We start from the raw sequence: 15975 nt of genomic DNA on the forward strand, positions 1-15975 counted from the left end.
TCTCTGGATCGTTTCTAACTGGATTGTGAGACTATTTACCTATTCCTCAACCTGTCTCTGGATCGTTTCTAATTGGATTGTGAGACTATTCACCTCTTCCTCTACCTGTCTCTGGATCGCTTTTAAGTTAGTCGTGATTAGTTGGTATACTGTCATCTGGCATTCTTTCATTACTCCAGCCCATTTCAGTGCTTGTATGTCAGACCTATGTAATTCTACGGTGGTCTCATGTCCCGTTTGATTGTCAAGTTCATGGTTTATTCTTTACTTGCTAACGTGTACCCGACGTTACCGGGGGTTATCCCTAAGAAATAGACATATGCCATTGCGGAAGATGTACAATTTCGTAGTACATTCTTTTGATGTATCTCATAACGTTTAGCCAGCGTTAGCAATGTAAGCGCCCGAAAATATATTTCTTGATTACAAAACACCTTTTTTCTAATTTTTACAAATATAATATGCATGTTTTACAAAAACCTTCCGCTAGAAATTCTCTAAATTATAGTGAAAACCCTTTTAAAATCCGTTGCGTAGTTTAGAAGAACCAATCGCACGAACAGACAGACGCGAATAACAACTTTGTTTTATACTATTTAGAGAGACTAGCGATGACCAATACTCTAGCGTGCGTGGGTTCGTTCATAGCATGGAATGAAGAATAAACTAGAAGTGCCTTCTAAATGAATTAAAACAAACTTAGTACAAGACTTAATTTTATATCGTCATCCTGTTTAAATTTCGTAATCATGGAGACACACAGTTTGGTATAGAAATATAGACGCAAATTGGGCTTATATTTGGATCACGAAACATGCCCACAAGGCACTTGTGTTATTCTTTATTCTATGGTTTTTTAGAATTGATTATCCACCTCTTTCTTGACCTGCCTCTGGACACTTGACCTGCCTGCTTCCAATCTACCGACTTGGCCATATTTTTTGGTACATTTACTTGTTCAACAATCTTCATAAGCGAAATCTTCTTCTCCGTCACGATCTTTCTGGAATCCAGCTTTGCATACAGATCTTGCAAGCTGAAAATCGGCGATTAAGGCGATATAAGACTAACGGGGGTTTTTAATTATTTCAGTTGAACGTATTACTAAAATCTCAAATGTTTCAGAGGGATCCCTACGTATGCAAGTTATTAATATTTAAGTTCATAAAAACTGGATCTTACCATTAAAAAAATTTATGTAAAACGTTTTGAAAATTGTGTAAAACGTTTTTCAACTATAAAATTCGCTGTAAGCTTTAGATTTTATTTTTTTAGACGATGAATTAGTAATTTCCCGAGAGATCCGTCTAAAAACGTTTGAGATTTCAGTTATAAGTTCATCAGAGAGAATTCAAGTAAACCCAACAAAAAGTACGATTTTCTAAGCCTGCTTGGGCAAAGTCGACCGTAGGTCTATCCATTACGACGGGCCGCGCGCCGAATATTGTTTTTACACGACTTCATCACTTAAATCGTTAAGATTCCCACGTTATTTTAGAGCTTTGATAAGGCAGGTCTGTCCAATACACCAAGACCGCGCGTCGCATATTTGTACACGGCTGCTTTACCTATCGTTAAGATTCTGGTTTTATTTTAGGGTATTTTCTCATCTTAACTGCGAACTTTCAGATATCAACAATTTTAAAATGGCGCTGTTTGACGAACTGTGACGATGTCAAATGTGATGATTGGTCAATGAACTGGTCCTAGGTTAATTTTTTTTAAAATACACACCATTTAATTTTTCATTGCTATCTCTCATCCTGTACAGTTCTATGATCTGGCCGAACTTATAAAGCAATTTGCAGCATCAATGATTGTCAGGTGTTTTTCTTACGCGAAGAAAGAAATAACACTTTAAGTTGCCCAGCAATTATTACTTCCTGTTTATTTATTTTCTGCTACTTACATAAATTTAAAAATAACGGCAAGGTGACGTTATCTTCTTGTTTATATGTAGGATTTAATTTATGAGACTGTTGATCAGGGACCGTTTGATGTTCAGTATCGCCCTGGTGAAAATACCTTTCAGAAACTAAGAGTTGTTTTTAATTGCTTTAGCCGTTTTAAGGATCTCCCTAATTACATTAAACATATTGAGGATGCCGTGGTCCTACTGGCTTTGGGCTGGCTTTTTGTTCGGTGTTCTCTTGCCATAAAAAATAGGTGACTACTATGAAAAATAATAAAACGTAGTAGGAACAACGATCACGTGAACTCTTGCGGGATAAAAATATAGTGACCAACAAAGCCACCAACTTGAACTGGAACCGGAACGTGAGAGATACATTTACACATTGATGAATTGCCAAATGGCCAGTCAATAAAATAAATGTATCTAAAACCTTACAGACACGAGATTTTCTTCCTCCTTTTGCATTTCTTGTAAGCGACAGTGTCAGGAGACCAGACTGAAGCAAGCTGTGAACCCAGTCGACCCTCTATTCACCGTTTAATAATATATTTCTATAATTCCTCGAAGTTCACATCTCTTGACGTCAGTACACAGTGTCGTCACCGGCTTTCCCGTTGAAATGGAACATTGCTTAATACGGAGGAAGAAAAAATAGTTTGAAAATATTCTCTAAAATGTTCTAGTTACATTTATTTTTAGAAGGTGCTGTTAGTTTTAATTCTGGGCAAGACGGTAAATACGATTTATAAATCACGACTTCACAAAGCATCCGCAATGATGACACTGTATTTAAAACAAGATCAAAATATGAGTAAGTAAACTTGAAGACGAACCAAACATAAATATTATGAAGTAAGATTAACACAACCTATAGTCAAAAAACATGAAGATAGGGAAATCAACAAACATGACGATAAGGAAATCAACAAACATGAAGATAACAAAATCAACGAACACGAAAATAAGGATATCAACAAACGTGAAGATAAGGAAATCAACAAACATGAAGATAAGGAAATCAACAAACACAAAGATAAAACGTTGGCTAAAGAAGGAGTTAGCGCAACACGGCATAACACCCCAAAAACAAATAACAAAAATACTTTTGGCCGTGAAAATTTTAAATCATATTTAACACAAAGATAAGTATATCAACAAACGTGAAGATAAGAATCAATAAACATGAAGATAAGGAAATCAACAAACATGACGATAAGGAAATCAACAAACAAGAAGATAAGGATATCAACAAACGCGAAGATGAGGAAATCAACGAATATGAAAATGATACCTACGAACATGAAGATGAGGAAATCAACGTTGGATTTGGGGTCAAGGTCTTCACCAATGTGGCAAGGATTTTTTATTTATTTAGACGTTCATCGGTCTTTTAGATACTAGATATTAAATATATATAGAAAGTATGGAATAGACCATAGTTCCGTAAATTTATTTGTATCTACCATTTCCCATTTCGATAATCTGCTGCAGCACTTTATTATTCAAGCAAGCCTTACTTTGACTAGTAGCTTTTCAATATTATGGTGTCTACCTGAATAAAAAAAGTTTGAAATAATAATAATAGTCATTTAGATAGTGACGTTTCTTTTGACAAATGGTATAATTCTTTATTTTAAATTTTTAAAAATTTTTAAAAATTTAGCCAACGTTTCTGAAAGCATTACAGCGTCCATCATCAGGCAGATGTTTAATCGATTAAAAAAACAAATTAATACTATAATACTTTTGGCCGTGGAAAACTCAAATCTATCTATTATATTATGGTTTGCAATTAAAGAAAAATAGAAAAACACTTTTTTGGACGTAAGGTCTACTGTTACAAACGAATAGTAACAAACTGATATAATTAGATTATTTCATAATATTTTCATTCATAATTGTTTTTGAAGGAAGCAATATTATTGAAAATTCCATCTTCGGACTCTATTTACTCGAAAACGAAAGCTTAAAATCAAAAAAAGTTATACCACAAAATCGACCCAATTTTTTATTTATTTATTATTTATTATCTTTCCTGAAATCGACAGTTTTCATTTAATCAGTTTGTACATAAATATTATATAGCTAAAATAAATCCAATTATGGATTTCCTCCTTGTGACTTTACCTCTACTGAGACAGCATAATATGGAATAAGTAAATTAAATTTGTGAGAAAGGAATGTGAATTAAAAAATTTATACAAAACAAAAGATTATATAAAACTAAAAATTTACTAAACATTACATTTATAGCCATGGAGAGAGGTTGTAGATATAAATCAAATCATAATAGAGATATAAACAATAGAGACATAAACATTATTCACAAACCATCAGAGAAATATTATTTTATGGACTTCTTGTATTTGGTAAGTTTGCAACTGAAAATATCAACCTTGGAAGATACGCTATTGTAATTATTGCATAGTCTGTTCAGGCAATAATTCTGTTTAGAGTTCGTTTTGCTTTGATCAACCCTGAACAGGACACAAGAGCGTGTTGAACGCGCAGGTACATTGAATGGAATCTTGTTTGGCAACTCTAGGCATAGAATATTATTGTTAACTACTTTATACAGGAATAGTGCATCCTTATGAAGCCTACGTACACTCAGTGAATCAATTTTAAAGTATGAAGCTGCCTCTGCATAATTATTAAATCTTACAAATGACTTGTAAAAAAGATATTTTAAGAAATCGTTTTGAATTGCTTTTTGTTTATGTGGATTTTGTAAAATGGAGACCAAACAACTGATGCAAACTCCAAATGACTTCGTACGTAATTGTGATGTAGATTCACCAATTTCACGTTTTTACTAAGAATTTCCCAACACAATGTATAATTTTATATTTAATTCAATTTTTAGTACAACCCTATTGGGTAGTAGTCCACTGTCTACTGGAAATCGGTAAGCTGGGAATTAGTTTTCTAAAATTGGAGTGGCTAAAGGGACACTCGGGATGATTTACACAGATGTGAGATGCCTGTTTATTCGGAGATACGCTTTGACTCGACAAGAGGAAGATGTCCAAGATTATACTGGATCACGTCACGTTTCTTTATTTACTTTTTTTAATTACTTCCAGGAAGGATAAGGGAAATGATTCCCCTCGTCGTATTTTGAAATGTTTGTGAACGGTCTTTTAAAGGAAAGGAAGGAGATGAAGTTCTGGGAAGAAAAAATGTGTGAAGGGTGGGAAGGAATCTGGTTGTCAGTATGTACAGGAGTGACGGACGTATTAATCCAGCCCTCTCACTGCGGCGCAAGGCTATGGGTCAAGAGAGTCCGGCTAAGTCAAAGGTCACAATCAGTCTTCCTCTCTGACCTTAACCTTGTCCCACAAACCCTGCTAAATCATAAAAAATATCATGCCACTTGGAGTGACCTTCGACAGAGGCGTTTGATCAGATTAATTCTGCACGGAGAAAAATGATTGCTGATTGATTTCTTGGTGATTTATTTTTAAAAATCTCTTCAATTTACTGATAATCCGGCTGAAAACGGGACTGCAGGCCGCTTCATGATAAACTTTTAGTAAATTCGTAATAATATCGGAACACGTGTTCATGCACTTGCGTTTGTCTTAGTAATATATAATGCGAAAATGTAAAACTCTGTAAATAAATCTAGAAATGATTTAAAAAAAAGATTTTTATGAACACGTGTTAAAACATAGATATTTTACTAAAATTTTAGCAGGATACCTATCAATTAATTCTTTAATGGATTGTGAATAATTTGAAGAGTGTCTTAATAAATTATCAATATTTGTATTTGTAAGTTTTCTCCGTACGGCAGTTAATGTGTAAAATATGAATAAACAGGTTTCTATAGTTATTTCTATGGTTTCGGTGTTGTGATTCCGTTTTGTTTAGCCAACGTTTCAAAAAAACTTGTGGTGTCCATTATCAGGGCAGATGTAACTTCCTGTAATTCAGCGTCCTCCTTCCATCACAGGCCTAACCTATCTTTATCTGGGATGGCCAACTGGAAATTTTCCCCCTAGAATGAGGTCGTCTTTTACAACGAAATTTATAAAGATGTATCATATTAAATAGAGCATGCTGAGGAAAGACTTTTTTTGGAAAATAACAATAGTACCGATGATTTAAGCTGTCAAAATATTGTGACATTTGTTACCAACGCTTTACCCAAGTTCACTTAGAAAGCTCATAACTTCGTCATTTTTGGAGATATCTAAAACTAATTGTACTGTCGTTATTAACGATTTAGACGACATCATTGCCGCAAGTATTTTATTCTGAAGTCGGTCTTTGGTATTGTGGGGATCAGTTGGTGAAGGCACGGAATGAAAGGCGTGTGGTGAAGTTCACTGTGTTTATTGAGTCAGTGTAGCCGTAAAGAGAGTTGACGCTGGACAGAAGAATACACCGGATGCTGGCTGTGATGGCAGGTCAAGCGCGGGTCAGTGAGTCGACGCCGGGCGCTGGTGACCGGGACTCAATGAAGGTCAGGCACTGGCGAAGAACGTAGGTCTTCAGGCACTCCAGTGCTGACGAGACGGCCGAAGGTGCGGCGGACCTTGTAGGCGGTTGAACGGGAGCGGCGTGACCAGTGAGGATGCTGCGTATCCTCGTGATGGTCATGATGGCGTGGAAGAAGCGCTGGTCAGAGACACTGGAACCAGGGCGCTTGTAGTCCGAGTAGCGCTTTCCAGGAACGGCGATCTGGACAAGGCGCTATGATGATGTCCCGATAGAGTCCATTATGGTACGGGCGAAGCCGGGTATATGTCCTTCGCGGAGGGGCGCGGGGCGCACCGATCGTCACTCGTGAGATTTATCCACTGGCGGCAGATTGATGACTGACTGACTGACTCGCTGCGTCGGGCTTATTTATACTATACGGCCGATGGCAACAGTAGGTAGGTAAATGGCAACTAAATCCTAGGCACTCGCACAGTCTATATGTTTCAGGAATCTTCGACAGCGTGGCAATTATGCATAGGCGGCAGACTCGTTCCTTCTGGCGAGTTCTCGTAATGTGAAAGACGGACTTGCGATATTAATGTTGTCAATAGACAAGTAGGTGCTTGCAGTACGTTATTTGCTTTGTTTACGATGCGATTTGGACTGCAGGTACATAATTCGGGAGTAGGTACTAAGTAGGTCGAGCGGTTTATTATTAATTAGTTAATCTAGATTTTTCTCGACGCTACAGTATAAATAAAATACAACATTATATAATGCGCCTTTTAGCTATAACGCTTTTTTGGTAAATCAAGTCTGTCAATTCAATTTCAACCTTACCCCAACTCGTGTATGGGGTACGTGGCCACTTCGGAATATCATAGTAAATTAATTTAATAAATACGAGCAACCTCGTGTAATTTTAAAGAATCACGTGTGCGAAAATGGCGATAAGGCGTTAAAAACGCATAGTTAACCAACTTTATTGTCTAAAAATACCACAATTTCTATTTGTCTTATTTCACCGTTGTTGATAATGATATTTCTTTCCAATTATTACAAATTTATTAAACAGGATTTTCCAATAAGAGGTATTATTTTGATATTCAATCGTAAAAGATCAATGGTTTCGTTGCTTGTATGGCACGTAGCGCCGTCTTGTTGATAGTAAACGTTGTCCAGATCAATACCATCCAATTCCGGCCATAAAAAATCATGAATCATCTCTCGATAGCGCAATCCATTCACCGTAACAATTGCTCCAGCCTCATTTTCGAAAAGTAAGGTCCAATGACTCCGCCGGACCATAAACCTCACCAAACAGTCACACGTTGAGGATAGAGAGGTTTTTCAACAATAATTCTTGGGTTTTTCAAGCCCCAGATGCGACAATTTTGCTTGTTGACGAAGCCACCGAGGTGGAAATGGGCCTCATCACTCGAGATGATTTGCATTTGATTCACTCAAGTGAATTTTAATAATTTCAATGCGATGTTGAAGCGTGTATCGTTCCATTTTTATTAATGGCGTAGTTTTTACTTGTCAAATGTCAAAAACGTAATTTTTATAAAACAACTAGCTATTGCTCGGGTACTTCTGGATTCAGGGTAAAGTTTTGAAGTTTTGAATTCTAGAGCATCTGACAATTGGGTACATTTTTAAGATGGAAATAATATTATTGTATTGTAGTACGTATTTGTTTCACTTGATTGTGCCAAGTCTTCCTCAGGCGTCTTTGGCTTCTTTAAAAGTCCTATTTTTCAAGTCTTCGAAACAGACGAAAGTCAATCATTCTCCTCTTTCTTCATTCATGACGTACCTACGCTGCATTTTACTACAAATAATTGTTTGATTCGTGTCTTCATTCTTTTCTACCATTCACTTGACGTAGTATCATCAAATCCGCAATGTTACAGTTAAAAAATACTTTATGTCGACTTCAATTCGACTTTGTATCTCATTCCAGTGCAGAAATAATGCCTTCAAGTCAATAAAGAACAAACGTTAAACGTTGTAATTTTCAGCGAATTCGGTCTAGTAGTTTTTGAGACTATAGGGGACAACCAAACAAACAAACAAACAAGCATACATTCATCTTTACATAACGTACTAGTAGATCCCCGCAATGTTTCTTCTTTCACAGGTGTTAAAACCAGCTAGAATTTAATTCAACCAATCAAATTTGGAATGCATTTTATAATATTAGACGTTGTCCTGCCACAGACTGCCTTCTGTATAGGAAATTTAAAAATTGTGGTTGTATGAATTTTTTTTTTGGTCCAAAATTATCCTGTATTTCAAGCTGGAACCAACCATACACATTTAAATTTTTTTATTGAAATTGGTTGGGCGGTTTCGGAGATTAGCGTGTACGAACACAGTGACACGTGATTTTTATATAATAAGAGATAAAAAATAGAACTCTCTAATACTACGCTACTACTAGACTACACAAAAACATAGTATTGATTGGAAAAAAGGGGTTTTTACGCTTTATTAATTTCGAAATTGGTATTTCTTTAAATGAAATCAACTATGTGAATTTGCATACTATATCTTTTTATTTAGAAGAAAAAACAGATACAGATATCAATTGACAAGAATATACAAAACATCAACTAGAGAATTCACCTACATCCAAACTATTTCTCACGAATTGACTTAAACAGCAGTTAAAAACATTTACAAATATTTTGACTTATAAATAGGGGAAAAATATGGAACAAATACATTCACAAGAATAATTTCGTGTTAAATTCTGTCATGGAGAGAATTAGATTTGCCAATGATTTATAGATTCCGCTGATATATGTTCGTTTTGAATTTTGACACATTTATATTCAAATTAATTCACCACTTTTTAGATAGTATAAATGACAAGTTATCGCAATCTATCCACTTGCTTAAGTATTCCTAGTATTTAAAAAAAATAAATTATTTCAAGTGTTCTTCAGCCGTGATAATTGTATGTTATGCTTTATTTTTAAAATATTTCTTTATTTATATTTTCAATTGAATTTATCTTATTGCAAAAGCCCAATACGATGTTAATTTCTAAGCAGTATAAAATAAAGTAGCAATCCATGTATGTCTGTTTGTACCCTTAGTGATTCTAAACTACGTAAAGGATTTTGATATAGTTTTCACTAGCATTTAAAAAATTTCTCCCGGAAAGTTTTTATATAATAATACATGCATATTATGTTTATAGAAAGTAGAGAAAAGTCAATGTTGATGATAAAATTCACAACCCAGAACAACAAGCTAGTAAATGAGTAAATAAATATTGCAGTTTTGAAATAATAATAATAATTGGATAACTTGTATAGCGCCGTTTTTGTGCAAAATCACCTCAAGGGCGTTGTACAAATTTATAATACATTTCTACAGTGATCTATGTTATTACATAACTATTTATGGAGATAATATACAGTACAATACTTACCTGGTAGGTCACTTGAGATTAACACTTTATCTATTTGTTTATTAGCGAAATTTAGATAAAGGATTTAGGACATAATTGAAAAATTGGATATAACTGGACTTTCTCACAGCTTAAAAAGGTAAGTTTTTAGTTTAGACCTGAATTCTGTTGGACTTTTTATGGATCTTAGTTCCGGAGGGAGTTTATTCCAAGCCTTCGGCCCAGATACTCCGAAAGCGCGATCACCAAACTTAGTATTTGGCTTGCGCTTAGGTTCTATCAGTCTGCCTACAGCTGATGATGAATTACGTGAGTGACTTACACCGCTACAACCGCGAACCTTGTTTAGTATCTGTTCGGTTCTCAGCTTTGAGCGCTAATGATGGCTCGAGTAATGGGAGCTCACGTCAGCCGACTGGACAGTGGACGTGGCTTGTAGAGGGATATTTATTAAGCTTTATGATGAATGTATTCTCACCTAACTGGACCCAAAGCGTGCTATTTCTGGGACGGTATTCAGAAGTTGTCCGGAAAATGCTTTATATGCCAAATGATTGAAAAGGGATCGCAGAAAACGCCGAATAAAGCTGCCAAGGTGCGGGAACTAAGGAAACTTCCATAAATATATAAATATTTTATTTTATTATAATTTTGAATACCTCCGAAGAGTCCCAACTGCTCCCGACCGTCTTGAGCCAGTAAGACCATGGCGTCCCGTATGTTGAGAGGGTTGTGGAAGTGGAGAGGGTATGAAGGTGGGAGAGTACCTGGCTATTCAGATCTGGTCACCAAACACGGCTAAAGCTATTTCAAACAACGTTTCGATTGTGAATGGTGGTCATACATCAGGGCGATACTGAAAGTATATATTACATATTTTGAATTAAAAAATTGTGAAATAACACAAACTCATCAATAAAATTTACTTGCGCACGCCCGAATTTGAACTCTTGACCTTAGGATTGCTAGTCGAATGCCTTACCTCTCGACCAAGGAGGCTTAAGGTTTATTTTTGTTTTCTAACCTTCATCTAACAGTTGTTTCGCTTACCTACTATTTATTTTATAAAACAGTTAACCCCTCGTGTATTTGTGTGCTATGGTACATCGATAGCAGTAGAGTAGGTTTGTGCCCTTTACGGCACCAACTGAGACAGAAGTCGTTTTATGTCCTTTTGTATCAGTATATCGATAGCAGTAGAGTAGGTTTGTGCCCTTTACGGCACCAACTGAGACAGAAGTCGTTTATGTCCTTTTGTATCAGTATATCGATAGCAGGAGAGTAGGTTTGTGCCTTTTACGGCACCAACTGAGACAGAAGTCGTTTTATGTCCTTTTGTATCAGAAATCTTAACAGATGTCTTTATAAGTTCTTTTTGTATCGACAAACCGCCACATTGGCAGAAACATCAACTAAACAAAAATTAAATTGGATTTTGTGAAGCACGTCAAAATGTTATTTCATTATATTTATTTAATAAACAGGTATTTCTTAATTTATCTTAGGACGGGTTGTTTCACGGAATTTGAAAGTTAATATTCAAGCTCTGTGGAAACGAGCCAATGATGAAATAATAACAGAATTGAATAGTACTTTCACAAAGCTTGAATTTTAACCTTGAAACTTGATAAATTGTTAAAATTCTATGAAACAAACCATCGTTAATGTTTTACCTATTAGTATCGATAATAAAATAAAATGAATAAGTGTGGATCATTTTCAGGTTGTTTTACTAATAATTTTTATTAAATCACGTCGATCAGATGTCAGGATTTTTTCACATTAGCTTCATACAGGAGGCCCTAAGGAAAATATTCCACTCAGGGCCTATGTCATCTTTAGGAATGCTGTGTCTTTATAGGAAAGGATGTTGGATGATGATCTGGCGTGTAAATAACACAGACCATCAGGGAATATTTTATTTCCCTATGAAAAAAATTGAATGATCAATAAATTCACTCTGCAGGAGAAAATAACTTAAACCAGCCACCAAAAAATACATATGAACAGAGGACTTACCAGAGAATACACTTGCAATTGAGTTCGGCTCCTTGATTTTCAAAATTCGGCAGCAGGCAGCAATTAGCACAATAATTTTGCATTTGCACTATGAGATTATAATCACCAGCCCTCAAGAGAGTAGAATTATTAATGAAGAATTAGCACATTGCAATAATACGCACTGCCATGATTTGTGACATTTTACTGTCAAAAAATATTTCAAACAGTTTAGTCTTCAATAGACCTCTTTTGACAAATGATACAAACTGGATGAATCCAACTGATCAATGCAAAAAGGTGTCGGTAATCAGTTATCACACCTGCAGAGCAAAATCCATCCAAAATTGACCAGAGATGTCTCTTTTGTCCATTACATTTATTAAAAATTAATTCATTCATTTATGTTTATATTATAAAAATTAATTCCCACTAATTATAAATTAAATTTTAAATCGACTGCTTCTCCAGATGTTCTGGGAAGGAATCTGGTGATCAGTGTATCCAGGAGTGACGGAGGTATGAATCCAACCCTTTGGTGCCAGGCGAAGTTCTGAGAGAGAGTCTCTCCACAGACACTCTGCACAATTGGTGGGCAGACTCATCCACCGCCAAGACCCGGACAAACCTTACCCCATGAACCACGGCACCCCTCTTGGCTAATTAGTGAAATATCATGCAACTATTTATTATTTTGTGACATGGTGGGTGGAACCAAACCTACACGGATTCATATTAAAAGTTTGTAGCGTGCGGTATTTGGTCCGATGCACGGATCCGAGATACCAAGTCGAGAGAACCACAGGGTCTTCCTTGGGAATTAATGTAACAGCTCCCTCGGGGACATTACTTGTCGGGAAAACTTCAACCCAACTAAGAGACCACGAGTCCTCTGGTGAGGTTATTACGCGTTTAGTGAGAACGTTACTGATCATTGTTTAAACTCTAAATTACTTTACTTTATGCTACAACATTCCTGTTTTTACTATAAGCTGTGAACCCTGTATGTAAGAGAAATAAAATGACCAACGCTGAAAGACTATTTTCTTACAAACACCCTGACACAAGTTTCCTTAAGCAATCGATCGTTACCCATATAACCATTTTCCTTACGGCTGGATTATTGTGTATTGCTTATTGAACGCTATGGATCTTTCTGTAATTGTTTTTATAACTTATTTTTAATCTTTTGTAGATGGCGGATGTATGCAATGAGATGCTGGAACAGCCATGTGGAACAGTGGATGAAAAAATGGCCTCCACCTATGAGATAGACTACAAACGAAGAGGTTTGAAAAATATGTTTTCAAGTAGTTTTAATCTGAATCTAATCACCATGGCACCACTTCTCGGGTGGGATTTGACTTCCACCACAAATTCTCTCCTCTGGCTGCGTTTCTTCTGAATTTTATCTTCCTCTTTATGCTCCAATTTTCTTCCACATAGTCAGCCCGCTTCTAGGTCTGCCTCCTAGTAGCTTCTGATGATATTGCGACAATTGCGAACTCCCGAGTCTATTAAATTTACGAAAACCGATTCGAAATACTAGGCATAAGGACCTTTTAAAAATAATCATTAGATCCACACAGGAGGCTCTGAGATAATAGGAATAGGGATAGGATTCTAGGGGTCAGTGTGTCTAAGAATGACGGAGGTATAAATCTATCCCTCCTACTGTGGTGCAAGGCGATAAATCTAGAGAGACCGACCGGAGAGGTCAAAAGGCATCACTCAAACAGTTTCTCTTGACCCGTCCGGGAACCCCTGCTAAGTTAGCAAACGTTGCGAACCACTTCTATGGTTAACTATAGTGCTAAGATCTGAAATTTCCGCGTCCCTTATAAACTAGCCGAAAAATTAATAGGAGTTGTTTAAAACCACAATAAATAGATTAAATTAAAGTTTAAACCTTCTACGTTTTGTGGGATCAAAAGTTTTAGTTAAGATTTCAAAGTGTGAGTGATTTTTGCGCAAAAACTAATTAAAGTAAAAAAAATATTAAATGTCAAGTTGAGTGACTTTGTCTATGCAATAAAACAAATATTAAATAGTGATTGCCACCATCAATTTTTCATCAAGCATAATTAAAGAGGGGCATTTGTGAACTTACTAAAATAGTGATGTCTAGCACACGTAGCAAAACCCCAATAATTTCGGAAGATAAATTGAACATGGATAAGATTATTGAATACATTGATAAAAAATTTGAAACCCTGAAAAGAGATATATTTACAAAAATTGATTTACAAACTACAGAAACTACTAAAAGTATTGATTTTATCAGTGCTCAATACGATGAGATGTTAAAAAAAATTGAGGTCTCAAATAATTTAAATCGAGCGATTCAAACAGATTTTGAAAATATAAAAAAAGACCAAATGGAAAAAAATATGATAATTAAAAAACTTGAAATCCGACTTTCTGATTTGGAAACGTTATCAAAATCTAATAGTTTGGAAATAGCAGGAATTCCACAACAAAACCGCGAACAACCTTTGGAAATTGTTAAAAAAGTTGCTGCCGCAGCAGGAATCCACCTCTTACACACTGATATAACTGACGTCACGAGAGTCTCAGACAGACGAAATGAAGCCCCTCCTAAACTTCTTGTGACCTTTTCCGATAAAAGAAAAAGAGATTCCCTCCTTGATAAGAAAAAGGAAATAAATTATAATGAAATCAAGGATCTGGCGACATCTCGAATCTTCATCGGGGAAGAATTAAGCCCGTATCATAAAGAAATCCTATGGAAAACAAAACAATTATCAAAAGAAAAAAATTACCAATATGTATGGTACAAACAGGGTAAAGTTATGATACGCAAAAAACAAGATGATAAAATTATCTACATTAAGCACCTTGATGATATGGTGAAAATAATTTAGTGAATAATATGAACAACATTACTTAATCCACTTAATAATTTAAATTGAGAAAATGAATAACGCACTAACAACAAACATACCAAACATATCATCCATAAACAATAATTTTAACATAATGCACCAGAATATTAGAAGTATCAATAAAAACTTTGACGAACTACAAATATTGATGAAAAGTTTAAATTTAAAATGGGATATTATTATTCTTACTGAATGTTGGCTAACTGATAAATACTACCCCCTACAAATTGGTAATTATGTCCCTTACTCTACAATAATGAACAACACAAAAAATGATGGTGTCATCGTATATATTAAAGAAGATATAGAAGCTGATGTCAGAGAGATCTGTATCAATAATGCAAACTGTCTAAGTATATCAATCGGTAATGACACAACAATACTCGCAATTTATAGATCTCCTTCTACACAAAATCTAGAACCATTCCTCAACTCCTTATCTAATCAACTAAGTCTACTAAAAAGAACTAAAGATCTATTTATCATCGGTGATATAAATATTGATATTTTTGAAAATGGCCATCCAAAAAAAATTGATTATATGCAAACACTAGCATACCATGGATATAAAAGCCTTATTGATGAACCAACACGTGTATATAATGAAAGCAAAACTTGCATTGATCATATCTTTTGTAAAACTAATAGAAAAACTCAAGCCATTATTTGTACTACCACACTGACAGACCATTATACAATAATTCTATCTATTACAAAAAAAAATACATATGTAAACCAAAAAAAGAAATCACTCCTAACGAAGTCTGAAACAAATTGGGAAAACGTCAAATGCGAGTTAACAGTGAATGACTGGACAAGCCTTCTGGAAAAAGATGATACTGATACTGCTTGGAGTTATTTTATAGAAGTTTTACAGAAAATTATCCTATCAAACACCAAAACCATAGAAAAAAAGTTATCTCATAAAAATTTACACATTAAACCTTGGATTAGTCAGAATATTATAAACTCAATCAGAAAAAGAGATGAACTGCACAAAAAAGTCAAAAACAACCCTCATGATATCCTAACACTTCGATTCTACAAAAGATATCGTAATACATGTAAAAATGTAATACGTTATGCTAAAGAAACATTCTATAAAAACAAAATTGATGAATGTAATAATGATTCACGTAAACTCTGGCAGATCATAAATGAAATAACTAATGCTAAAGCCTCACATAATGACAATAGCATTAAGGAATTAAACATTGATGAGATTCCCACATCTTTTACAGAACACCCGGACAAACTTCTTGACTTTATAAACAACTATTTTTGCAATATAGGCTCAAACT

The 15975-nt window shown here is 35.1% G+C and overlaps 1 protein-coding gene across 1 annotated transcript in view; it reads left to right on the forward strand.

Annotated features, from left to right (window-relative positions):
- Positions 1 to 15975, forward strand: part of LOC149413778 (uncharacterized) — a 46408-nt gene that overhangs the window by 21200 nt on the left and 9233 nt on the right. The window contains exon 3 of the mRNA XM_089644465.1: positions 12964 to 13057. Within this exon, the coding sequence (XP_089500591.1) occupies positions 12964 to 13057 (94 nt within the window). The remainder of the gene's footprint in view (positions 1 to 12963; positions 13058 to 15975) is intronic.

This window comes from Hesperophylax consimilis, chromosome 21, assembly GCF_061612785.1.
Source record: "Hesperophylax consimilis isolate HC1 chromosome 21, BYU_Hcon_1.0, whole genome shotgun sequence".
Lineage (NCBI taxonomy): Eukaryota > Metazoa > Arthropoda > Insecta > Trichoptera > Limnephilidae > Hesperophylax > Hesperophylax consimilis.